This window comes from Fistularia commersonii, chromosome 3 (genome assembly GCF_037954325.1).
Source record: "Fistularia commersonii isolate RoL2024-O1a breed Wild chromosome 3, RoL_Fcom_v1.0, whole genome shotgun sequence".
NCBI lineage: Eukaryota > Metazoa > Chordata > Actinopteri > Syngnathiformes > Fistulariidae > Fistularia > Fistularia commersonii.
Window position 1 is genome coordinate 1467235 of NC_141286.1, and position 25264 is coordinate 1492498.

General features: G+C 42.1%; 1 protein-coding gene and 1 long non-coding RNA gene across 12 annotated transcripts in view; both read right to left on the bottom strand.

Moving 5' to 3' along the window:
* Positions 1 to 306: 306 nt before the first annotated feature.
* LOC147235172 (uncharacterized) lies at positions 307 to 12080 on the bottom strand. Its single transcript, XR_015104333.1, has 3 exons — positions 11993 to 12080; positions 3230 to 3323; positions 307 to 2402 (listed from the first exon to the last, which is right to left on the bottom strand). It is a non-coding gene; the product is annotated as an uncharacterized LOC147235172 (long non-coding RNA).
* The window catches only part of myo18ab (myosin XVIIIA b), a 153723-nt gene continuing 140516 nt past the window's right edge, over positions 12058 to 25264 (bottom strand). For 6 of the 11 annotated variants that reach the window (XM_086140996.1, XM_086141004.1, XM_086140979.1 and 3 more), the window contains 2 exons: positions 22372 to 23836; positions 20418 to 20564 (listed from right to left, as the gene is read on the bottom strand). In XM_086140996.1, the coding sequence (XP_085997122.1) occupies positions 22384 to 23836 (1453 nt within the window). In that variant the 3' untranslated portion in view covers positions 20418 to 20564; positions 22372 to 22383. Of the gene's footprint in view, positions 12302 to 16570; positions 20565 to 22371; positions 23837 to 25264 lie in introns of those variants that run through there. The other 5 variants (XM_086141040.1, XM_086141023.1, XM_086141014.1 and 2 more) reach the window with 3 other exon arrangements.

Here is a 25264-nt window from a genome sequence, read left to right on the forward strand (position 1 = left end):
GTGGGTTTCCTTCCATTGTAGAAACACAAGAACCGGGTTCATTGAAGACTCTGAACTGCCTGAAGGCGGGAAACTGAAAGTAATTTGGTGAAATACTAAATGTCAGCTGGGATTGTCTGCAGACGCACCACAAGCCTCCGTGCAGGATAAGTGGTGGAGACAATGAATACATTATTCAATGTCATTGAAGGGTTTTACATGTTGATGTACATGGAATAATGTCTGTGTGAGGTTTTTTTTTAGATTAGAAAATGTCCTATTTGAATTAAACCCGGGGCAATTTCATTTCTTTTAAATCATGAAAAGTCCAACACTGAAAATGATTATCTGGAAATCCAAGTGATGCTGTGTTTACTCTCAGACCGTCAGAAGCAAACTCTTAATAGTTTAACCGTTGATGGATTGATTGGAGATTTTTAACGGCTTGGGTTTTTCAAGAAAATAAGAATTTTCACAACTGTCCGATAAGTAATCTATCTAGTACCCATGTTTGTTTCTTTTCTTTTTTAGCAGTTTAAACATCTATTTGTAAGTGAAAACATGTTCGCCATTAACATATCAAGCATTTTGAATTTCCTCAGCCTAACTCTGATATTTGATTAGTTACTTCTTTTTTGTTGTATCCTACGGGATTAAAAAAAGGTCTTTAAAACTCCCTTGATAATAGCTTCTTATGATAATAACTGTTCTCCCCTGTGTTGGAGGGGCGGTGGCATAACGGGGGATTTTTCCCACATTTTTTGGGACTGGGAAATTCTGGGAAGAGATAAAAAAAAACAAATAAGTGAGATTTTAAAATCAAACAGACCAATTGATTCACAGCAATTTATTATGGGTACGGCATCAACAAGCGATTTAAGGAAAAACCAGGTGTTTTCGCTTAGAGTTCTTCTATTAATTGCACATAAAATAATCCCAGTAAACTGGCTCAAACCCCACCCATCTTGACAAATGGGCATCCATCAAAAAATATTTGGAGAGTTGAAGATATTATCTTTATTTGACTAAGCGAGATGTTCTTTTTTTTGTTTTTTGTTTTATTTTTTGCTTGCCAGTGAGGAAATAAGTGACCTATAAAGAATATTGTATACTGCTCAAAAAAATAAAGGGAACACTTGAACAACACAATGTAACTCCAAGTCAATCCCACTTGTGTGAAATCATAGTGTCCACTCAGGAAGCAACACACATTCATTTGGACTTGTTTTAAGGACATTACATCAAAGTTGGATCAGCCTGGAGTTTGTTTTTACACTTTCATTTGGAGTGTGATTCCTAATCCAGACCTCCATGGGTTGATACAATTGATTTCCATTGATCATTTTTGTGCGATTTTGTTGTCAGCACATTCAACTGTGTAAAGAGCAAAGTAAGAATATTTCATTCATTTAGATCTAGGATGTGTTTTTTAAGTGTTCCCTTTATTTTTTTGAGCAGTGTATAATGTGTATCTTGTCATGAGGTTTTGTAAGAATGTGTGTGACTCTGTCAAGGAACCTGTTCTAATAAATGTTCAAAAAAAGAAAAAGAAAAAGGTCTTTAGAGGGGCATCGTGTTGCAACGTTTCCTTTTTTTATCAATATTGATGTGTGAAAAGGTTAATATCGGCGTGTTCCTGCGATGGGAAAGTATGTATTTGATGAATCCTTCTGTACGTTGTGGTGAGACAATCCTTCCAACGTGCAGCTCGTTGCTGCTGGCAGGGAAGCGGAGCTTCCAGTTTACTACCGGGATCACGGCAGGCACACGTCTTGTACGCCGGCTTGTAAGCCACGCCGAAACATCGCTGTTTAATCCTCTCGTGTTTTTACGCGACCGTCATCGCGGCGCTTCAGCTCGGCGGGTTCAAACCCGGGAAACACGCAGTCGTTGCATCTTTCACCTTATTCTTTGAACCTGCAACCACTGCCCTACAGTGGAAGGAAGCTGTAAATCAATGTGTGTGTTTCAACTCCAGGTTCTGTGCTTTGCGCCGGAGACGCTGCAGCGCCTTCCCTCTGGAAATATTACACGCCGTCATCCGCTGTCTTTGCGTTTGAGGAAAGTGTCACTTGTGATCTGGAGCTCCGGCTAGCCAGTCAGTTTAAAATCTCTCTGACAGCAGAGGCGAATTTTCTGCACCGCAGTGTGAAGAAGAGGAGATTGACAGAGCTCCGGAAGCCCGGCCAAGTGGAAAACACTTCCGTTGTCATTCTCGCTCTTTGATTTCTTTTCTGTTCTCCATTTTGCAATGTCACATCAGTGATATCAGGGAGGGTTTTTACCGCTGACTTAGTTTCCTCCGGGACCATCTTCGGCTCACTGCTTTTGCTCTTTGCTAACAGTTGTTTTGCCACTTTGTTATGCACAGAGTTTGAAATTAGACGCCAAACAAAGGAAATCTAAGAATAAGGTGACTGAGGCTGGATTAAAAAAAAAAAAAAAAATCATTAGTGAATTGAAATCAGCGAGAAATCAGAAGGAGGAAGTCAAACATCGAGCGATCGCGCTTAAACAATACCAAAAAAAGGTAAATATAGAAATGACCTGAAATAAGTGAGATTACCAAAATTAAAAAATCAAGGTGACTCTAAACCCGACCAGAAATCTGAATAAGAGATTCATCCGTTGGATGGATTGAAACTGACACACAACTTGACAAATGCTCTGAATTGTGGGAGAAATTAAGTGAAATAGACGAACAGTTGTTGAACATGTGTTTGGGAAATTACTTTTAAAGATTGCTGGAAATGGTCCATAATTCAAACACCTTGAAGACTTCAGCTTGTATTTAGCAGTGAATTTACCTAAAGCTTGCAAATATAATCTGAATAACTGAATAACTTCAGGGAAGTCAGATCACATTTGCAGGTTATTTATTTCCTTTTTCATCAGCACTTACTGGCTCCTCACAACGTGCATTTATAGCTTCAAGAGACGTGACATCATTAAAAACCTCGTCCTTTTGCGCTAAGGGCCATCGGCTAATCAAAAAAAAAAAAAATGACCATAATATTGTTTAAAATGAGTCGGGCTAAAACCGTTTTTACCCTTCTAAGTGGTAAAAAGCGGCAAACGACCGATGGGTTCAAATCCATGTAAACATTTTCCAGGTTCCGAGCTCATGGATCCACCGTTTAAGCCGCCGCGTCAATAGAAGAATAACAAGTGTCGCTCCACGTGCAGCAAAAAGAGCCTTAAGCGAGTTGGATGTGTGAATAACACGTTTGTATGACGTGGAAAGCGTTACCGTTCCACCTTTCGGCGGCGCTGACATGAGGTCGTTTCCTGCTCGCCTTCCTTTGCATCAACACAGCCAACCTGGAGCATCACCTCCTGTCCAGCTGCTGAGGACAAAGCTGGGATAAAGTCACCGCTCATGTTAAAAGAATGTAAAAATGAATGTTAAAGCGTAGTATAAGACGAGCGGTGGAGCAGCATTACATGAAAAATCATAACGTAACTACCGAGAAGTAATGCAAAGTCCAAATTTTTCCTTTGTTTTAGCGTTAAGGAGAACAAAGAAAAGTTAACAATCGTCTCATGAAATGAACTGTTGCTTTAAAAAACACATGAAAAACAAGCTGAGATTCATGAAGAAAAGAAGTGCGATTTCAACAACGATGCCTCAGTTGTTTTTCTTCTCACTTCTTGAATTTTGTTGTATTTTTCGCCACGTCGAGTCTCATAGTGGCACCGAAACTCGCTGCTTCCACACCGAGCATACAGACAAATAAGAAATGGTCCTTTTTCCTGGAAAACCCTGACAACTTTTCTCTATTTTGACCACGACATCTTGCCGATGAGGGTGTCGGGGTCGACGGAAAAGCAGGTACATTTTTAACACGAAGAAAAAATGCTATTTACAGACTCAGAATCGTGTTGTGCCATGTTGCTAACATGACTAAAATGAAGAAAAAAAAAAAAAATCTGACTAAAACGGTGCATTCCTACCTGACAATATACCAATTGCATTTTCATTTTAATAAAATAGTTAAGATAAGCTAAGCTAATGCTTTAGTAACAATTTAGTTAATTGAATTTACTGCAGGGAATCTTCAAATCTTTGTACTTAAGACCTTCTTCAGACATTATTATTCTCCCTCCTTCCTACTATTATCTATTACTGTTATGTTTTTGCTTGAAACTCTGGCACAACGATTTCCTTCGGGATAAATAAAGTTGTTCTCATCTCATCTCATCTCATCTCATCTCATCTAAGCTAAGCTAAGCTAAGCTAAGATAAGATAAGATAAGATAAGATAAGATAAAATAAGATAAAGAAACTTTATGGGGGGAATTCCTATGTCACAGTAGTTATAATGTCAAAAAAAAAGGTCAAATAAGCGATGACAGAAGATAGCAAGACATCCATGAATAAATAGACAGCATCAACAACATCAGGGATAATAATGGACAGCATAAAGGAACAGTGAGGGTGAAAAATACACAAACAGAATTAACGACAACATAAATAGAGTGACGATAGCAATGACGTGAATAAAATAAATCAACAAAAGTAGGCAGGATGTTCATGATTTTCATGTATTTTTCAAAATTGCAGATTTATTCCACGGGCCGGAACGAACCCCCCGGCGGACCAGTACCGGCCCGCGGGCCGTACGTTCGACGCCCCTGACGTCGCCCATCAGTCTCTTCGCTATCAAGAAGTTCCACCTTCGACTAAACACGAGCGTCTGTCATTTGTTTGACACAAGGTCAGAGGCAACCGGCACGGCCGGAAAACAAGACGGACTGTCAGCCAAGCGGCGGCGGGGAGGGGGCGAGCTGCCACATTTGAAAGGGTAATGAGCTTTGTGGCGGAGCAGGCAGGAGAAAACAGGGAGGCCGTGCCATGTTTGAACAGCATCATCTTGTTGCCGGCTCCCCGGGGAGGAGGTGTTTGCCTTCTGCGCCGCCCTCCTTCCCTGCATCTCCTCGCCGTGTTAGGATTCGACCGACTCCGACCCCCAGCAAACCCCTGACACATGTGACATGGTGTCTGAAAAGCCAATCTCTGTCATTCAGCTCATGAATACTGAATGGCCTCAAGTAGTTTTTGGTTGCATCAGAGCAGGAAAAAAAAAAGAAAAAAAAACAGGCCACGGGAAGGCGAGGTGTGACCTGAATCACAATGGTTTATATCTCACAAACCTGAAAACGCATAGGCTGCTAAAAATGAATTTGCTTTTTTCTTTTTTTTTTGTTATTGTTTTTTCATTTCATTCCTGTTTGAGGAGCAATTTAAGAAGCTGACGCCTTGATTTTGCCTGAAATTGCCACCTTTTTATCCAAGCATGGAAGCGCTGCGGCAGATACCTGCGGTGAGATTCCTCGCTCACCACCAGAAGCACAGATGATCCTTCCTGAATTTGTTTCTGGTTGACTGCTGCTTGTTAGAGGGACGGACCGCGGGCAGCGATCCGGTAGGAAGAACTAAATCTACTGGCCCGTGAAGAAATATAGGTGTGACTCTGACCTTAGTGTCAACATATCGGCCAAAATATGAAATATAGGAGGAGGACAAAGGATTGCATTTCACTCTTTACGCATTTCTTTTGGCAGAATGAAAGCTGAATTTGCTCTGAATTTTGGCGTTTAGGGTTGTTTTGACGCTTCTGGAAATCAGTTATAAGGCTGAGATTAGTTTTCGGACCGATGAACCGATCAATTATTTGGTTGATTAATCAAATGTGTTCAGTTCACTAACCACTGCAGCAGTGTACTATAAACAAATTTGAAAAAATATGTTTTAAACATTTCAACCTTTTTTTTCAATTTTCTCGTGTTTATAGTATAAGAAAAATAAACAACATACATTCATAAGGTTAAGGGACCATATACTTAATATACATACAATAAAACAAACATTGTTTGTTTTAACACATATTTTGTGTGTTTGTGCGTTATTAAATGCACAAAAATGCTTATATCTATATATGTGTATATGTATATATATAATATATATATATATATATATATATATAGAGAGAGAGAGAGAGAGAGAGAGAGAGAGAGAGAGAGAGAGAGAGAGAAATGTATATATATATTATATATATTTTTATATTTTGGCTTTTGTGCATTTAATAGTTAACGAAACCCTGAATTGTACAAACAAGGATAAGATAAATAAATAACATACATTCATAATGTTAAAGGACCTCATACTTAATATACATAAAATAAAACAAACACACACATCTGTGTGTGTGTACACATATTATTAAATGCACAAAAACCATAACATTAAAAATAATATATATATATATATATTTTTTTTTTTGTGCATTTCATAGTTAATGAATTCCTGAATTGAACAATAAAGAACAAGATAATTGAATAACATACATTCATAATGTTAAGTGACCATACTTAATATACATAAAATAAAACAAACACACATATTTGTGCGTGTGTGTGTACCCAAATTATTAAATGCACAAAAACCAATATATTAAAAAGAATTTATATATATATATATATATATATTTTGTGCATTTCATAGTTAATGAAACCCTGGATTGCACAAACAATACACACTTATTTCTCACAATCACCCTTAAAGGAATAAAAACAGTTTCTGTTTTTGATTGACTGACTTGCTCAACAGAAAATGTATTAAATGAATTGAAACTTTTGGTCTGTTAGATGCTGTTTGGGCTCAGTTTGTGATCAGCATTGAATTTCTGTCAACAAATAAAGAATGTCACTCTGTAATTTTGTGATTTATCTACCGGCGACCGACGGAGGTTCTACGCCGCCTCTCACCTGATATCAGCTGAAATTGATTCCGGGACCCAGGATTCTCTTTGCGCAGGATAAGTGGTGTGGATAATGAATGGATGACTGCATTAATTAGGAAATATGCCAGTTACAGAGCGGAAGCCTGTTTCATTATTCTGCACTAAAATCTGCCAACAAGCATCTTTACCTTACAGTCCAAAGTCAGATTGCTTTGATGTTTTATAACTTAGAAATGATACAGAATAAACCCTGTAAAATCACACGGGACCCCGACAGTATTCAGCGCGAGGTTTATCGGCTAATGCAAAAATATTACTATCGGTTCACTCTGCACATTTATTTGTTGTTTCCAAAGGGTAAATTGAAAAACAGGGAATTTTTCAAAAACATAAATATTTTCCATTCCTTTGGTGTCCCTCAGGTACAAAATCCTGTAACACAATAACATTTAAAGCGACCGTGCTTCTGCTAGCAGATGGTTGTTATAAAGAAAGAAGCCGTAAGAAAAGCAGCATGCATTCATCTTATATTTTTAAGTGTTTCTAACTGTTTTCTAATTCGTGCGTTGCATTTTTTTTGTATTCGGCATGTTTTATTTATTTCTGTAGTTTTAATTATCCATGCATTCATTCATTTTTGACTTTTAACTCGGACAGAAACAGATGGAAATGAAAGTTGTCAGCCTAAGTCTTTGACACAGAGCAGGACTGCAAGATTACAGTTTTAAACCGGCTAAAATCTCAATCTCGTCACTCCATTTTCGGCTAAATGTTACGGTCGACATTTGCAACCCGTTCAAACGGTTCATTCAGTCATTCTGATCTTTTGAGTCTATATTTTGGATTCAGAGGCACTGAAGTGCTGCAACAGCATCTAAAGTCTGCAAAAAGATGTCGAAAGCAACCGGCAGTTAAACATAAGCGCTAATCTTCAGTCATCTTTTCTGTGTGTGTGTGTGTGTGTGTGTGTGTGTGTGTGTGTGCAGAAAATTTTCCATGTCACTGTAGATTTGTTAAATGCTGCCAGACCACTTCAAACGAGTGGAGTTCCAATTTCTGTTTTTAAAAGCGCACGCTCGTAGTTTACGGAGATTATGGAAGGTGAACACTTTGGTAACTTTAAGTAGAAATGCAGACCTCACTGACACACACACACACACACACACACACACACACACACACACACACACACACACACACACACACACACACACACCGCAAATATTAAAATAAAAATGAGATTGAATATTGATCAGCACAGGCAGATTACATCTCTGCACTCTGATGGCCCTCAAGGACATTTTGACTGCTGAAAGAAAGTCTGATACACACACACACACACACACACACACACACGCACACACACGCTGTCTTGGAAGACGACTTATCAAGGATTGGCTATTAAAAACTGTGTATAACTGAAAGAGATGGTTGTGTGTTAAAACACATTGAAAGATATTTTATCAGTCATTAAAATAGAAATTCTCCAGTTGTGATGTGAGAAATGTTTGTTTGACTTTTCATTTTAACAACTTCTCTCTCCCCTCGACCGAAGCGAACCTGCAGTTGTAACAAATTCAGGTTTGATCTGGAAGTGAAAGTGCGACGAAAGTGAAATAAGGGCCGTTTGTTCGATTCCGTGCAAAAAATGCCCCTTTTGCGTTATATTTATAGAGAACATCACGGCGCATTTAGGATTTAAAACTCATTATTTCAAACATGTAACTTGCTTGACGATTGGCCGTTTCATTTAGAAACGTAAGACTAGATTCACGTTTTATATCTGCTTGTATGCTTATTATCTTTTCCTTTCGGCCGTTTCGCGTAACGTGGTTCTTACAAGATGTTTTCCACCTGCTCGCTCCTCAGCGTCCCTGGAAGAATTGATTTCTAACATCTGGATACCCGAAATGAAATTTTTAGATACATCTTTCACACCGATGGCCTCCAAACTACGGCCCGGGGGCCGGATCCGGCCCGCCTACACGTTTTTCCCGGCCCCTGAACAAAACCAGAGATGCATTATGTTTTTTTTTTTTTTTTTATTCTGGCCACGTAACGGTGACTTGTACATGCGTAGAACATATCATTCAGTTCCCCTTCTGCAGTCTGTGCCTGATCTGAAACCCCTCCCTAAATAAAATAAACCCCTGTCAAATAACACGGAATAATGGTGAAAAGATGAGCTCAGAGAAAAATTGATTTCAAATGTAGGGTATTTAACCTGCAGTGGAAAAACAATTATTTTTTTGTTAAATTCAAAGAAAAGGCTGTTTGTCTCATCTGTCCAGTGATGAGACAAAGACATTATTCATTAATAATGTTGTTATTTATTTTCTGATTTTTTTTTCCTGTCAAGATCCCAGAAGGGGTTATTTTTGGTTATGTGAGGCTTTCAGGAAAACAATAAATGTTTACGTTCGTCACGCTTTTTGTTACAAACTGACCCCGTCGGAGAAGGGAAAAGTTATTTGTCCCTGTTGAGACGCATTTTGTAATAAACGTCCAAAATGTAATAACTTTTTCATTTCATTTTGTAATAAAGCCGCATTTTGTAATAAAGCCGCATTTTGTAATAAACTGCCCCAAACGCATTTTGTAATAAATTTTGCCGCATTATGTAATAAGTTATTACATATTGAGAAGATTATTACAAAATGCACTTGCAACTTTTTTATTTTCTAGGAAATGTAATAACATGGTGCATTATGTAATAACAATTCTAAAGCATAAGTTTGTTAATTGTATTTTATTTTACTTTAAAGTATTTGTAAAAGCTAGGCCTATTATTAGTATCACTGTATTAGCCTAGTAGCAGTACTTAGCAATTACTATCAGTACACTATTCAAAGGTTGCATTAACAGAGAATATTCTATAAATTCCATGTTATTACATTTCCTAGAGAATAAAAAAGTTGCAAGAGCATTTTGAAATAATCTTCTTAAAATGTAATAACTTATTATATAATGTGGCAAAATGTATTACAAAATGCTTCTGGGCAGTTTATTACAAAATGAAATGAAAAAGTTATTACATTTTGGACGTTTATTACGAAATGCACCGTTATTACAAAATGCGGCTCAACAGTTTGTGGAGCCCTGATTTAAAGTGTTTAATGGTGAGTATTTTCTGGAAAAGTTTAAGCCTGATATTTCAGTCATATCGATTCCCAGACTGGGTTCAAAATTGGAGCGAATGATTTTTCATCCTTCAAGACGTGTTTCTGCTTATCGGATCGCTTCCATCGAGAATCAGATATTTCCCCGATTTAATAATTTTATTATTCAACGATTTATTTATTGATCTAATTATTTCACGGTTTCATAATTTCTTTGTATATGTGGTTGTTTTTTTATTTTTTTTATTTTTTTTTCAGTCAACATCCCCCGGCTTTTTTAAAAAAACTTTTATTCTACAACTTGCGAGCGCTGAGAAACATCTGTTGCAGATCGTAGGATCTCCAAGCGTCTTTCATTTCATGGATAAAGACGCTCAGGAACCTGAGCCGTTATGTTTCGGCCGGTAAGAGAATCGGACCGGCATTTAAGAGAAGATTAAAAGTTGCTCCGGCAGCAGGTCTGGTCTCTTTGTCCGACCTCTGCTCTCGACTCCTCGGTCACGGGAGTTTGAAGCCCGAGCTTCAATTTCCATCAATCTTTCAAAAAGGAAATCCTTTCAGCCGCTACATCGGAGTGTGTGTCATTTCCCGCCGTGCACGCCAGAAGGTGTCACTGAAAAACTGTGACTTGATAGTAATTCCTTTTTAAGCTACGCATCAACATTAACAAATCATGACATTGTTTTTTCCTTATTTCAGCAGCAACATTATAGCAGTGTTTCTCTGGCGAGGCCTGATAAGGACATTTAACAAAAAGCAGCCGCAGCTTCTGGCGACGTGTTTCCTGATGGTGTCATTGTTTGTTTTCCACGGCAGGTTGACACAGTGAATTCCATTTTGAGGAATCAAACATAACAGATTGAAACCCTGCGCCTCTGTGGTCTGCATTGGAGGTTGGTTATCCACGTGTGTGTGTGTGTGTGTGTGTGTGTGTGTAGGTCACTATCGCCCCATCCTATTTTGTAAAGTCATTTGGAATTTTTCAGAGAAAAGTTCCTCATGCTTTCCTCTCTTGGAAAATAAGCAAGAAGGAAGGCGTTGGTGCCATCTGGCTCGAGATGTTGGACCAACGAGAACTTCCCTGAAAAGTCCTTGATAAGATGGAAGGAGATATGAAGGAGTCGAGGCAAACCTGGAGATGCAGCACCACCACATTTATAACCTATAATGAGTTAATTTATTTTCACTTTCGGTTTCCTCCCGACGTTATTGAATGAGCCCCACTGGCAACCGGAGGTGAGGCCCGTTCCTTTTCACAGCATCTGTTTGTGGATTTGAACTCACTATATTTGCTTTTGCAAAGTGAATTTTGTCATTAATGTTGAATGTGTTGTTTCAAGACTGCAAACAAAGCATTTCAGACCAAATGTGATTTTTGCTGTAAGGAAACCAGAGGGGACTCTCGGTGTAAAATTCTTCTTATAGCAACTGGTTTTGATTTTCTTCCCTTCAAGACTTTTCACTGAGTTCTTCAGTTCCAACGGGGAGTTTCTGAATATTAATACCAGCTTTGGGACGCCGGTCAGACTTATAATGGCTTCTTATGCAAACGGAAGAGTTGTAGAGTTGAACTTTGCTAATGGGGATCGTTAGGGGGGAAAAAGGTTCACAGTCTGGGGACATCAATCCATCCATCCATCCATCCATCCATCCATCCATCCATCTGTCCATCCGTCCATCCATCCATCCATCCGTCCATCTGTCCATCCATCCATCCATCCATCCATCAATCCGTCCATCCATCCGTTCATCCATCCATCCATCCATCCATCCATCCATCCATCCATCCATCGTCTGTCGTTTCTCCTGCACTCATGGTCGCAGGGGATGTTGGATTCTCTCCCAGCTGTCATTGGTCGAGAGCTGGGGTTCAGCCTGGCCAATCACAGGCCTACATATACAGACAAACAACCGTTCACTCGCTCAGTCGGAGCACTTTTACCCGATATTTCCAATCAACCTGCTGCATATTTTTGGACGGTGGGATGAAACCCAGCGAGCGCGGGATGAAACGGGATGGACATGCAAAGTCCGCAGGGAAAGATCTCCCGGTCGGAACCGAACCGGAGTCCTTCGATCTGTGGGGCCGAAGCGCCGACCGCGGCGAGAAACCGATTGGGTCACATGGACTGAGGTTCGGGCGGAAGTTACCGGAGTCTGATGTCCGGTGTTGGATCTTCTGGGTAGTTTGGAGGCTGCAGGAAGGTCTGGTCTGTGTCTGTCCTGGGACGGATCCCATGATGGCGTCGGTGAAAGGTTGCGTCTAAGACCTCCTCGTGTGTTCAGAGATGTTTTTTCCATTTTGACAAAGACGGCTTCCTCGTTCTGTCCTCTCGGGTCTGGTGGTTTGTTTAGATTTAGCAGAGCCACGAGGTTTCAGGTCTTCCTGATGTGCTGGAACTCAGTTTTTGTTCCTTCAGCAGTTGATGGGATGTTGTTGGCCCGCTGGAGTTCTGACACCTAGTTTTTGAGAGTCAAAAAGCAAATATTGATCAGCATGCATCGGTTTCTACAAAATTTCGACATCCAGACTTCTGAAGAAGTCTCTCAGATGGGAGGTAAGATAAGATAAGATAGTAATACTTCATTCGACCCCATCGGGGAAATTCGAGGTGAAACGTCTTCAAGGAAAGAAAATCAAGTCCAGTTGCTACAAGAGGAAGATTTTGACAAGAAGTGACCAAAACCTGGACGACTGAGAAGCTCCTCCTCCGTCCCTGCGAACCACAAATTACAAGTTTTTACCGTGTGATTTTTGCCGTTCGTCACAAGGTGCCTCTTGCAGTTGCCATGGAAACCTGGACACATAAGTCCTTTTCGACCCAAGTGTCTTACTGGGATTCAGGAGCAGAATGCAAAGCGCCATCAGACCGCGGCTTTGTGTGATGAACGTTACGACTAATCTAATCCTACGGTGTCTTCATGTATCACCTCCAGTGGAAAAGACGTGGAAAGAAGCCGCTCATCAGTTTGAGTTAACCCGCATCGCAGAGGTCTTCTAACTAAATGAGCATTTAATAACTTTGTGAACCGTCGGTGTTTCTGACAATTCCACACTGGGAAAGCGAGCACTCGTGTCGATACATTTGGCAATACATGTATATTTTTATGGAAGAGCGTGAGCAGAGGGAAGTCTGGGCCGCCTCCGTGACCCGACCCGGCATAAGCGCTAGAAGACGGATGGATTAAATATTGATTTGTTGGCAGCCGCCGCTCTACATTTACATTTCCCAGCGATCAGTACACGGATATATAGTACACGGACCGTAATAAGCGCTGACTCGTGACTAGTTTCAAGAGCTGACATAAACCATCAGGTTCGATAACCTCGTATTTTTCAAGAAAAGATGAAAAAAAAAAGCAATATCTTGAAGTTTGGATTTATTTATTTTTGTACATTCAACCTTTATTTTATGGACTCTTATAACGGTAAACCTTGAATCGCGTCATCTTCTAATCGCTCCTGAATTGGTTGTTTATTAACTCGGATAATCACAATATAAGAAACTCTAGAAACCGGGGAATATTTCAGTATATTTCAGTCAGTTACTATTTTACTGGAAACACGGCGTCTTCTTGGCATGGAGTGAAGATCAAGAAGTCTGAAGACTTCATGTACTTGAAACCGTCCAGAGCGACAGAGAGTGTGGAAAAGAGATGGTTTCAAGCAGGTCAGGATGGGTGGAGAAAAGTGTCACCAAGAGATAGAAGAACATCAGCCAGAAGGAAAGGAAAGCTGGAGGAGACGGTGGTGAGATGATCTGCAAACACTGACTGACCAAAAGACAGGAGGCAGAGATGAAGATGTTGAGGTTCTCTTCGGGAGGGACCAGGATGGAGAGGATCAGGAATGAGTCCATCAGAGGAACAGGACGTGGTAGATGTTTTGGACTTCGACTGAGAGTGAACATATTGGTAGACGGATGCTGGAGGTCTAGAAGAAGATGGACGGAGGTCGTGAGAGAGGAGGATGCAGAGAACAGGGATTCTGTGGTGACTCCTGAAGGGCAAAGCCCAAAGAAGAAGAAGAAGAAGAAGAAGAAGAAGAAGAAGAAGAAGAAGAAGAAGAAGAAGAAGAAGACAGTCTCTACTCGGCATGAGAGGTGAGTGAATGGAACGTGAACCTTCTCTTGAATAGAAACGAAGCATCACCACGTCAGCTCTGTAGAAAAGCCGTGAATTGTTCCATGATAAAGTCTCATCACTCATAAACCCCAGTTTTGCTGCACAGCAGAAGGAAATGGTCTTGTTTTCTGCAGAATCTTTCCCGATCATTTGTATGAGGAGAGCAGCTTGTCAATATGGACATGACCTTAAAGAAAAATAAATACTTAAAACAAAGGTCTCTCTCATCCAAAGATAGAAATGCATAATATTTTGCTATATTCTCATCCAACGGGTTGAAAGACTGCACTGTGCAAAAGTATCTCTGTTATTTATTGATCACGTGCACTGAGAAATCCGCATGCGGAGTCACAGTATTGATCAGAAAATCTCGATCGAGCAATTTCTCCTCCGGTGTGAGTTCGGTTTTTAGACGTATCTGGGAATCTCTGCGATCGTGTTATAATAAATGTCGAGAAAAAACAGAAGACCGCCATTAAACACCGTGGAAAGACCGGATTATTATTTCGTGTCGTGGAATATTTTGCAGACATTTTAATATGAGAGTCGATATCGGATGATATTAAACCTTTACAGATCATCCATCGTTCAATGGGTAAAACAATCTAATTTATTTGCTATATTTTAATAGCGTGCCGGTTAGGAGTCCAACATCGGATCAACCTCCTTTCATTTCAGTAAATAATAGAGGTCTTATGTAACGACCGCTTTCGTGTTTGATCCTCAGTCCATCTACCGATAGTACTTATATATTCAAATTGTTAATTTTCCTATTGTTAATGAAGGTTCGCAAACATTGCGTGGTTTCTACACGTTGCATGTTGTGCTCCAGTCCCAGTTATAGATCAACGGTTAAATGTCAAGGAACAAAATTGATCTCGATGTATACTTTCTTTTTTTTTTTTTTTTTACTAAAAATCGTCTTTCTTTGTTATCTGCTGCTTTAATGGCCGTCCTGTGAAGGACAAGAGCGGTCTTAGAAGTTTGCTCCAAGATTATCGGAGCAAAGGGAAAGACTCCCAGGAGGGGTAACGGGTGACGCCAAAGGAAAAAGGGATTATCGGCCAATCAAGTCAAGTCTTGTCCAACAAATTTAGCGTGATCCCCTCAGGCTGGTGTCATGAGAGGAGCAGGGATTTCACTTTCTCCACCTCACGGAAATATCTATAATTCAAATGATTTGCATATTCAACCAAACACATTTTCAGCGTTTTATTTTGCTGTTTCCTTGCGTTCCCGTGTTGAGTTATCGACCCCGATATATCAATTGCCGGAGTTTCAGAGGTGTATTAGAGGTGGACGAATCACCCCTTGAAATTCATTCTGTCAGAAACTAATTGACTGTCAACATTTTCTGAAGCAGGAGTTTGATAAATGTAAACATTTATTAAATTGTAACAATGCATACAGGGCCGGTGGAGCAGAACAGCTTGAGCTGAGAGTGCAGGGGACTTTCATGTTGCACCAAAGTAAAAACAAAAAAAAAAAATGTAATTTAATTCCTTTTTCACCAAATGTTCTCAAAATAAACGTGTCATTTCTCGACTTTGTAACGACCTCGCAAGTCGAAACGTTTCCTCCTCAGTTCACAGCGAGCTACAGAACTCCCTTGGGGTGGCCTTCTTAACAATCACGAGAAAGCTAATTGTGACCACATAATTACGTCTTTTTGAGCTCCACATTGGACGTTTGAGAGAACTTGGATTTCCCCTGATGCCGACTTCGACTCCACCGGACGCTTTTTGGATCTTCTCATAAGAAGCTACGCCAACTGGCTGGTTTGTTTCTATCCTGGATTAGCCGCTTGATGTGTAGCTATTGATGCTATATCCGACTATTTTTTTTCACCCTCTATGTCAAATCTCGTTTTTCAAGGTGAAACCGCTCCGACCGCCGGGCTTTTGCGACGACGTCCGCGATTCCAGGACCGATGGAAAGTTGCGACGGTCTACGAATGAGTTTCCATAAGGCGTGAAAAACATTAGATGATTATCAGTTTGCATTTAGGATCCAACACGATGATTGAGATGATTGGTAATGATTAGATCACGTTAGTTACCAGCTGTTTTTGTACTCTAATTATGGAGGAGCGGGGCAGAGGGGCCTTCCATCATTTCTATCCCAAAGGCAGCTGAACTCTTCAAACCTCATCTCTTCCGCCTTTAACATTCATTTTACTCGCATTTAATCGCTTCATTGCAGTAAAGCGCAGCAACGAAATGCCGCTGGAAGAGAGCGGAAACGTTCAGATCAATGGAAAATGAGGCGCTTACCTTCATATACGGCGCGCTGAGGCTAAATAAAGGCTTGGATTTGAATTGCATTTTGTCTCTCCCATGTTTTGTTTCGAAAACTGATTTATCGGCGTTGTTGGTACTGTCTCCAGGATAGAAAAAAGAAAACGCCCTCCGGGATGCCGATGAAACAAACACCGTTTGCGGCGGACGGACAAAGATTGTCCGAAGAACCCGAGGAAAAGTCAGAATGTGTTTAACGGGGTCGGGAGATTTACATGGATTTTACATTCTCGTTAAAAGGGGATATTGAAATGTGAAATGTGACACGTTTGTACGACACCGGAACAGACGGAGTCCTGAAGCGGCATTCCAAAACAATCACCATCCTTTATTTACAATATATTAAACTGTAATGCAAAATTTATAACAAGTGGTCAATTTGTTCAATACTGAAAGTAAACAAACTATTTTCAAAGCCTGCATGAATCATACACAATTATATATAAATAGTGTGTGCGGTCAGAAAAGTTACGTCTCATTCCCAACTCCCTCTCATGATACCGAACATTTTTACTGGGGAGAAAAATAAAAACAGAACACCAAAAATATCCACACATGTCGACTGCATAGAGGAGAATCCAATTGAACAGATGAGTGGATGAGGAGCAGGTACAGAACAATCGCACCACATTCTCTTACAAACTTTTGCTCATTTATTTTTCACGCGTCGAGTTTCACCGGACTTTCAAAGGTAACCGAACGCTGCTTGGTAAAAAGAGAAAAGGTGACCGATGGTTAAGATGTTACATTTGTGCAAATCTAACCGAGAAACAGTCGTCGTAGACGCCGATCGGACCGTCACAGAATCGGTTGGACAATCTTCAGTTGGCGAATGACTTGATTGATTATGGCCGGCGATGCTTTTCCTTATCATCGACAAACCTCATAAATAACAGCGGTAACGAGACAAAAAAATCCAATGATAATTGGATTCATTGAAGTAATGATATTGACCGACAGCAAACATGACAAGTGTTGACCTTTGAAAACGGAAGGCGAAGGAAGAGGTGAACCTTTTCAGATCTGCTGGCCGACTTTAGCGGAGGGAATCGGAAGGTAGCTTAAAAATACTTGATCAAAATACTTGCCAAATGAAGCCAGACACGTTCCTCGCCCCGCGGATTGAGCTAAAATCTCTTTGCGATGTTTTACTGACGGCGGTTGCTGGGTTCAATTACAAAGTCATCCCATTGGATACTTCAGGATACCAGACCGGGCAAATTCAAATTCGCATGTTTCCGCTCTGGACGAGGAGACGGTGCGAGACAGCCGGCATTCATTTTTTGTCACTTTACCATTTCTGTACGACATCATCTATTCACCGAACTAGTTTCTACTCCACTGGACCACATGAAGGTTTATCTTTAGAACTCGGCCGGCTCTTCCAAATGTAACAAATATACAGGTGCTGAGAACCAAGTAGCAGAGGTGTGAGAAGTATCAGTCCAGGCCAGCCAACCTTTGTGAGAAACCTTGTTTCTGATTATCTGTGAATCCTGGAAGGCAACTCGGGTGATAAGATCAGATTTTGTCTCTTAAATCTGACTTTGTGCTCAAAACATATGTGACAAAAGGGAGAAAACCAATTGTGCGATGTGATTGGTGAAATTCATTTCCCTGATCTGCCCCGCCACTAAACAAGCCACGTATAAAAGGGAATATTGTACAAGAGTATGCGGATTTAAAAGAAATAAACATGTTAGATGAAGCTGTGAGGTCTGTCTTCTATTTTCCACGACAAGTCTGTCGTATTAAGATTTTGGATTCGATCACAAATGTCAGGTTTAAAAAAAAATGACTTATGTATGATCATATTGCTTTAAAATGGCGTAAATTGGGGGATTCCTTGACACGTCTGTTATATTATATCTCTTAAATCAGCTAAAATATTGTGACTGATCAACAAACTCAGGCCACGAATCGGTCTCACACTCCTTTTTCTGTCGTGATTTCTAACGGTTTCATTCTTTTTGGCGGTGAAAACGAACAAGCAGAGCCACGCAGAGGCGGGTGAGGAGGAAGTCCAGTCCAGGAGTGCCTGATGGAGACACGTTGCAGATCAAACCTAACCACGGTGGATTACATTAAAAGTTACAACTAGTTGTGTCCAAAGCGCCGTTAGTCTGTGATCATCGATCAGATCGTGAAGTAAAATCAAATTATTTGAAGTCGGTCTCAATAATTTGCCTCTGTGACTTGCGCCGGTTACCGAGGTGACTGTATATCCACAAATCTTAATTGTTTAGCCGACGTCCAAGTTGTTGTTCACGGTTGGGCTCAGCGTTTATTTTCTGACAGAGCAAACAAGAACAACTCCTAGTAAATGTACGTAACAGCGTCTTTAACTTTTCTGTAACAATTTTATCGAAGACGGCGTTCGGTCAATCGTGTCATACGAAACATCACCCGAAGAAACTCGGGCCGTTTTCATCGTCCGTCACAACGTCTACAAATTCCTCTTTCTATTCCACCTGTTGTTGTTGTTGTTGTTGTTGTTCAACCGTATCAGCGATTCCCTCGGTATCGCCGAGTTTCTTTTTCTTCTCCCTGCCGAGCGCCGGCTCTTTTGATGTTTCCATTAGCTCGCTATCTGACCCTGACCAAATGGACTAACTTGGAGAGCCTCCGTGTTTGCTGCTGAACCGTGTTAACGTTCAGATTTCCAGAAACACGAGTGTGAAAGCCAGCGAGCGGTATCTACATCGACGGGAGAATATGGATGAAGCCCAAAGATGCTGCCACGTAGGTGTTTTCAGAGTTGGAACTTCTTTTTCTTCCTGTTTGTTTACCTGCTAAAAACCAACCGACCAGCAATTTTGAGAGAATTTAGTGATACGTGGGAAAACGCTTTTCGCTTTGGATCTTTGAGTCGAGATCTGATAAAAGATTTGCTCTGTCAAACATTCTGTTTACAAAGGTCAACAAACTGGATGATTGGCTCTGGTCTTTTCATGGAAAGTGATGCCAAACTACCGAATTCATGCTTTTACAATTTTGCTTTTGGGTACCATCTAAATGGCCTTTGGGAGAACCCGTGATAGACTTCTGCTCCATTTCAAGAACGTTCCCTTTTGAAAGAAAAAGCATGTCAAATTGGAGGAAAAAAAATGGTCAATAAAAAGGCCAATGAACAAAAAGCAAAGCTACTAAGAGTCTTCTGACCGAAACGAACCGAATTCCTGCAAGTACTTATTAAAGTCGCGTCCACCTTGACGGAGGTTCTGTTGATGAACTTGTGGAAATCAATCTGCTTCGTGGCGGATTTTTTATGCAAAACAAAAATGTCAAACATCCAAAACAAGAGACGCTCAATAAGGAAAACAAAAGCTTTACTTTCCTCGTAAAGCGGTAAGTGATGTGACACCTCTACCCTCGTAACAAAGAGGTCATTCGCCAGCAAATAGCGGACAAAGTTTCAGGCGAACAAAAGCGAGCGGATGATGATGAAAGCATCTTCAGTACATGGTGCGGCGGTTCATGAAACGGCACGGCAGCGGAGAAGCCAGCTGTAGAAGAGCCCACTTGAAACAAATGGCACTTGTCCCGAAAAAGACTGAAGGAAAAAAAAAAACAAAAACAAAAAAAAACTGGGACTTTTTCCCAGGATTCAGCATCAGTGGGCAATAACAAAAACAGTTTACACACATACATGGAAAAAAAAAGGCTTTTTTGGCAATACGTTACTGTGGCAATACATATCATTAGGTGCACTATATGTAAAGAAGAGAGGAGAAGAGGCAAAGAGAGAAATAAATGATGTATTACCATTGCAACCTCTAGTTCTTTGGCTCAGTTACAACCATGATTGGAGTTAAACAGGACGGCTGCTCGAGCCAAGCGACGGCTGCTCGCATGCAACCACAAAAGTCAGTTTGTTAAGAACGGAGCCGCCGTGCGTGCAGTGAGGTTAGACTGATGACTGCTGCGTCGTAAAGACCGCGTGGCTTTTGTTTTTTGTTTTTTTTAAACTGAGTAAATCCTAAGAGGACCTGCACTCGGAAGCCTTGACCGATTGTTAAAAGTCCGTCGACGGCGGTTCGCGTCCGACCGACGACGATCGCGGTCGGCGTTGCAAGCGAGATGAACTGTCACGGGTGATGGAGGGTGCCGGACTTAACTCGGACGGGAAGCACTAAGATGCCGTCTCATAAGGCCCGTCCTCGCAGTCGTCGTCTTTCAGATGGCTGCTGTATCTGTATCGAGAATGGTAGGAGCCTTGGGTCGCCCCGCCCTCTTCTTTTTCTTCCTCTTCCTCTTCTTCATCAGATCTGTTGTAGTGGTAGCGTCTTCGACCGGGGGGGCTGCGGGCGACCAGAATCACGGAGAGCAGAATTAAACAACGCATACCACACAGTAATAATAGGAGGGTTTCTGTGGATGCAGCAAGCCAATGAAAACAAAAACGCATGTTGAGTAAAGGCGCACGCAAAGAGGCGCTGAATTGCACCGGACGGATCACTGATCGGCCAACAACATGCGGAAGTCCAACGGGAAGTCCAAATGCATTCCTGGAACAGCGATGCTGAACACGGCAGTCCGTAATCTCGCTTCAAGTTTGATGGACACTGCCTACCGTATCCCCGGCGGAGATTGAACCTCATGAGAATCAGGCGGAAGCGCGGTTGTCGTGATGAAAATTCCGATGCCTTCCTCTTCCGGACGATGCGCTGCTGGATCTGCGCACGGCTAAATCTACTGCTCTTAGAAAAGCTACCGAACTGCTGTTTGGACTGTCTTTACCTTTACTGATCGAATTCATGGCACAGGCGTAAGGGCTACAACGTAAAATAAAACAAATATAAACTCTTTACACCGTGTATCTACCCATCTATCTATTCATAGCAGGGATGCCCACACTTTTTCACCCTGTGAGCTACTTTCCAAATGACCGTGTGAAAATGATCTACCTCCACTAAAAATGCTGAATATATATTTAGTGAGTAAACTTAACACAATAACCCTTATGGCACGCTACAACAGAGTACTTTTTTGGTAAATACGTTATTCTGATGACTTGAATGGCGCCTGCAGCATAGTTGAAGTAAGCTGTGAGAAAAACAGCTGGGATTTTAGTTCCTTCGCCTTTTTCCTTCTCAACTCGCTTTTCCGAGGGAGGTCGGTGTCGTAGTTTTTACGAACGGTCTGAAAATGCCGCTCCGAATTTCCCTTTTTTTGGTATAGCGATGGCAGACTGGTGGATGAGGCACTTTGAAAATGACAATTAAAAAAAAAAAAGTCCACCTCCCATTCCGTTATAGTCTTTTTACTAACCACTCATTTTTATACCCGTACATTTAGAAGACATAAATTGGAGGCTAACTCGCTAGCTTGCTAGAACGCATGCTATGTGCACAGAAAAGGTCCGATTGGACGGACCGACTGTCAGTCAAGGGACAAAGTTCAAAATGCGGTTGATAGGCTGACGTCTACGTTTTAATGGCATGCGATCTACACACACTACCTTCGCGATCGACCGGTAGATCGCGATCGACGTATTGGGCGCGCCTGATTTATAACAACTGAATTCAAAATGGAGACATTTGTCTTGATACGTTGGTAAATAAAGAGTTGTTTTTAACCGTGCGTGCGCCCTGAGCCGGGGAGGTTATCATTCAGTGTTAAGTTGGCAAACCAAAATACAAAACACATGCAGTCACTCGACATCCAAACATGCTGCTTGTTGACGGAGATGTTTTAAAGACGATGACGAGCGGATCTGCGATACTCGGGCGCTTTTCTTTTCTAAGTATTGATTAATGATGTCATTAAATCAACGTCAGTGAATGATTTTATTCTAATCGCCTTGCATATCATAAAGGCGGACATGAAAATGCATCATGGGCCGATTTCAACGGAGTCCCGTTATTCCTCGACATCCCGATGCTGTAAATCTACGAGTGACGGCGGAATCGGTATATTTCCAAAAGGACCGTTTCATGCGGCCTCGATTGTGCTCCACGCGCAACACGACACCGCACGATTACAACCCTAGATGTTCAGAAAGAGGAAAACGTGGCGAAGGATACGAGTGGTCGCGCCGCTGGCGGTCGGTTAGGATCACACCATGCTTTCACGCCACTCTGTCGGGAAATCCGGTTTCGGTCGCACCTACTGCCCGCCTCAGTCACTATCCGGCCGGTACAGGTACTTCATCATCAGGCTGTCCACCTTCTTCTTCCTCTTCTTCTCGTCTTTTTTGTTGCCGGGGCCGCTCCGGCTCTCTGGCCGAGCATCATCTCGCTCCTCCGGACTGGAGACCCTCTGAGTCGGGGCTCTCTTCACGCTGCCGGAGCTTCGGTAGGAAATGGTGGAGGCGCCGGAGCTGGAGTCCGAATCGGAGTCCGACTCGGTATCCGAAGACGACGAGGATTCGTTCTTCTTCTTGGACTTCTTTTTGGACTTCTTCGACCTCCTCCGAGAGCCGCTCCTGTGACGGCCGCCGCCCGAGCTGTCCGACTCGGAGCTGCGACTTCTCTTCTTTTTTTTGTTTTTGCCTCTGCTCTTGCTCCGGTGACTGCTGCAGCTGCTGGCGCTGCGTGACGGTCTCGCGCAATGAACCGCCGATGCGGAGCGTCTAAGACCGCCGCCGGGCGAAGAACCTCCGCCGTTTTGGAAAGTCATACCGCCGTCATCGTTCTTGACCCTTCCCTCCTCTCCCTCTGAGTCTTCCAAGCTCGTTCGCTTAAATTTGATAGGCTTGAAACTCAGAACCTCATTGATGGCTTTTTCCAAGTCGGGGTCGAGGTAGTTGCGATGACTGACGGGCTTGATGTCCGGATCGTCCAGCGGGTCGTTGTCGGTAACAGAGGATCTAGCTTGCGGCGGCGGCATGGAAACGCTGCGACCGACGGAGGAATGCGGGCTGTAAGCCGACCTCTCGGTGAAAGCCACGCTTCGACCGTCATCCATATCGACGTCGAACTCGCTGAGGCGACAGCTGCGCGCGAGCGACATGTGGGAATCGGCTCGGCTAACGCTTCCGGGGCTGCGGCCTCCGGACCGTCGGCTGAAACAAGGGCTACTCGGGTCGCTGCCGTACAGAGATAGTCTACTACCCTCTTCTAAACGCGACGCGCTCCTGCGGCGTCCGAGGGAGTTTTGCAGGCTCGAGCTCAGAGCGGCGTCGTTTTCCGGGCTTAACCCGACACGCGTGGAAGCTCGACTCGGGGCGGCGAGCGAAAGCGTCGACTCTTTGTCGCTCCGACGGCTGTCGGCGCCTTTCCTGGACCGACCGCCGGTTTCCGTAAAGGCCTGCGAGATCAGAGATTCTCTGTCGTCCCTGTCGTCCGCCGCCTGTGATTTCCTTCGGAAGTTGACGGAGAAGGTGTCATCCTGAACATCGGCGGTTTTGGATTTAGCCTTGTGAAAGGACAGGGCCTTCTCCGAGTCAGCGTTTTCCTTGAGGGCGCTAAACAGGGCGTCCCCTTTGGAATCAAGGTTAGGTCGTTTTCTGTAACTAAGAGAGCTCATGGCTGATACCGGACGGCCGGGCTCTACCTCTTTGCCCTCTTTATTTGCCTCTTTCCATTCCATCCCTTCTTTGCCCTCTTTTGCGTCTAAGTTTACGGCAAATCTAGGAGAACACAACAACGGGAAGGACAAAGGTGTGGAGACAGTGGGGGAGAAAATGACAGATGAGTTTCGGGCGAACGAAGGCGAAGGAAGACGAGAATAACAATGAAATAGATTAAGACACGAAATGAATGAAAAGACGTAAATGAGACGGAAAAAAGACAGGATACCCCGAGATGATTGATCGATTATGCGGAGATATATTAAAGACGTAAGATAGCCAAAAAAATGATAGATATAGAGTATCTTACGCCGCATTAATGACCCATTTTCAATTCATTCAAATTATTTTACTAATCTGGCAAAAACGGTTCCAGCGAGACCTCAAATTGGGTTTTCCAGGGTGAGCCGATCATAATAATATATACGTAGCAAATGGAGATTGCCAACCACAGCTGTTGGGAATAGTGGCACCTTAAAATGGGGAACAGCAATTTTCTTTTTAATTTAACCGATTCTAATACAGCCTCGGGCAGAACACACAACAGATTTAACCAATTTCAAATACTTTTAGGAAGCGCAAATGATTATCCTCCCTTTCAAGAGTTGGACCACCATATTTTTAAGACCGCTTTGCACATATGCATATAAAGAACGGTGTAAGAAGCGAGCGCAGAGTTTTAAAAATGATTTAATATGGACGTCATTGTATCGGAGCAACATGAGAAATGAATGTATTCGATTCCACCTGGCATAAAACAATGGACGGGAAGTTTAGCCAAAAACCCTCTGGTAGAAACGGAGGCCGAATAATTTTAGCGGATCTGGGGATTTTCTGATATGAAGTCAGATCCGAGAGGGAAAATTCAACAAGAGTGTAACGTCGAGATTCAAAATCCAGTTCATTCATTGGTTTCAACGCAGCTAATACATCTGTCGTTTGGTCATCTTTTATTCTTTAACTTGAAGCGTGAACCATGGAGAAGAGCGATTGTATTTTGGCTACAGTTTCTAAATATCAAAAGACGTGTTTAGAAAATGATGTAACTGTTTGTTTTACTCCCACTTTTAGAAACTGAAGTCTGGCGCTTACATTCGTATGTCTGATCTGTGAATCACACCGGTTGGAAAAGATCTGGATTAAGAGACCGGCAAATAAAGCTACTACAAAGTGTCAATGACGGCGTGCCGCCAACCGATATTTAGAAACTTTGCAAAGTTTTTAAAGCTGAAGATGGCTCAGCTGAAGGAGGGAAGTTAAATCTTCTAGCGAGGAGACAAATCTGGGGCAATCGAAGCTGTCAGCTGGCAGACACATCCATTAATCTCAGTGAACGGCTCAGGTAGGCAATGCCAGCTGGCCATGGGGCATGTCGATAAATCTACCACCGAGGCGGTTTACTTTTAAGAAAAAAAAAGCACCTTATTCACCGGCAATAAAGACAAAGCAGCTTTAGAATAAATTGAAGTAATAGCGGCCCTCTCATCT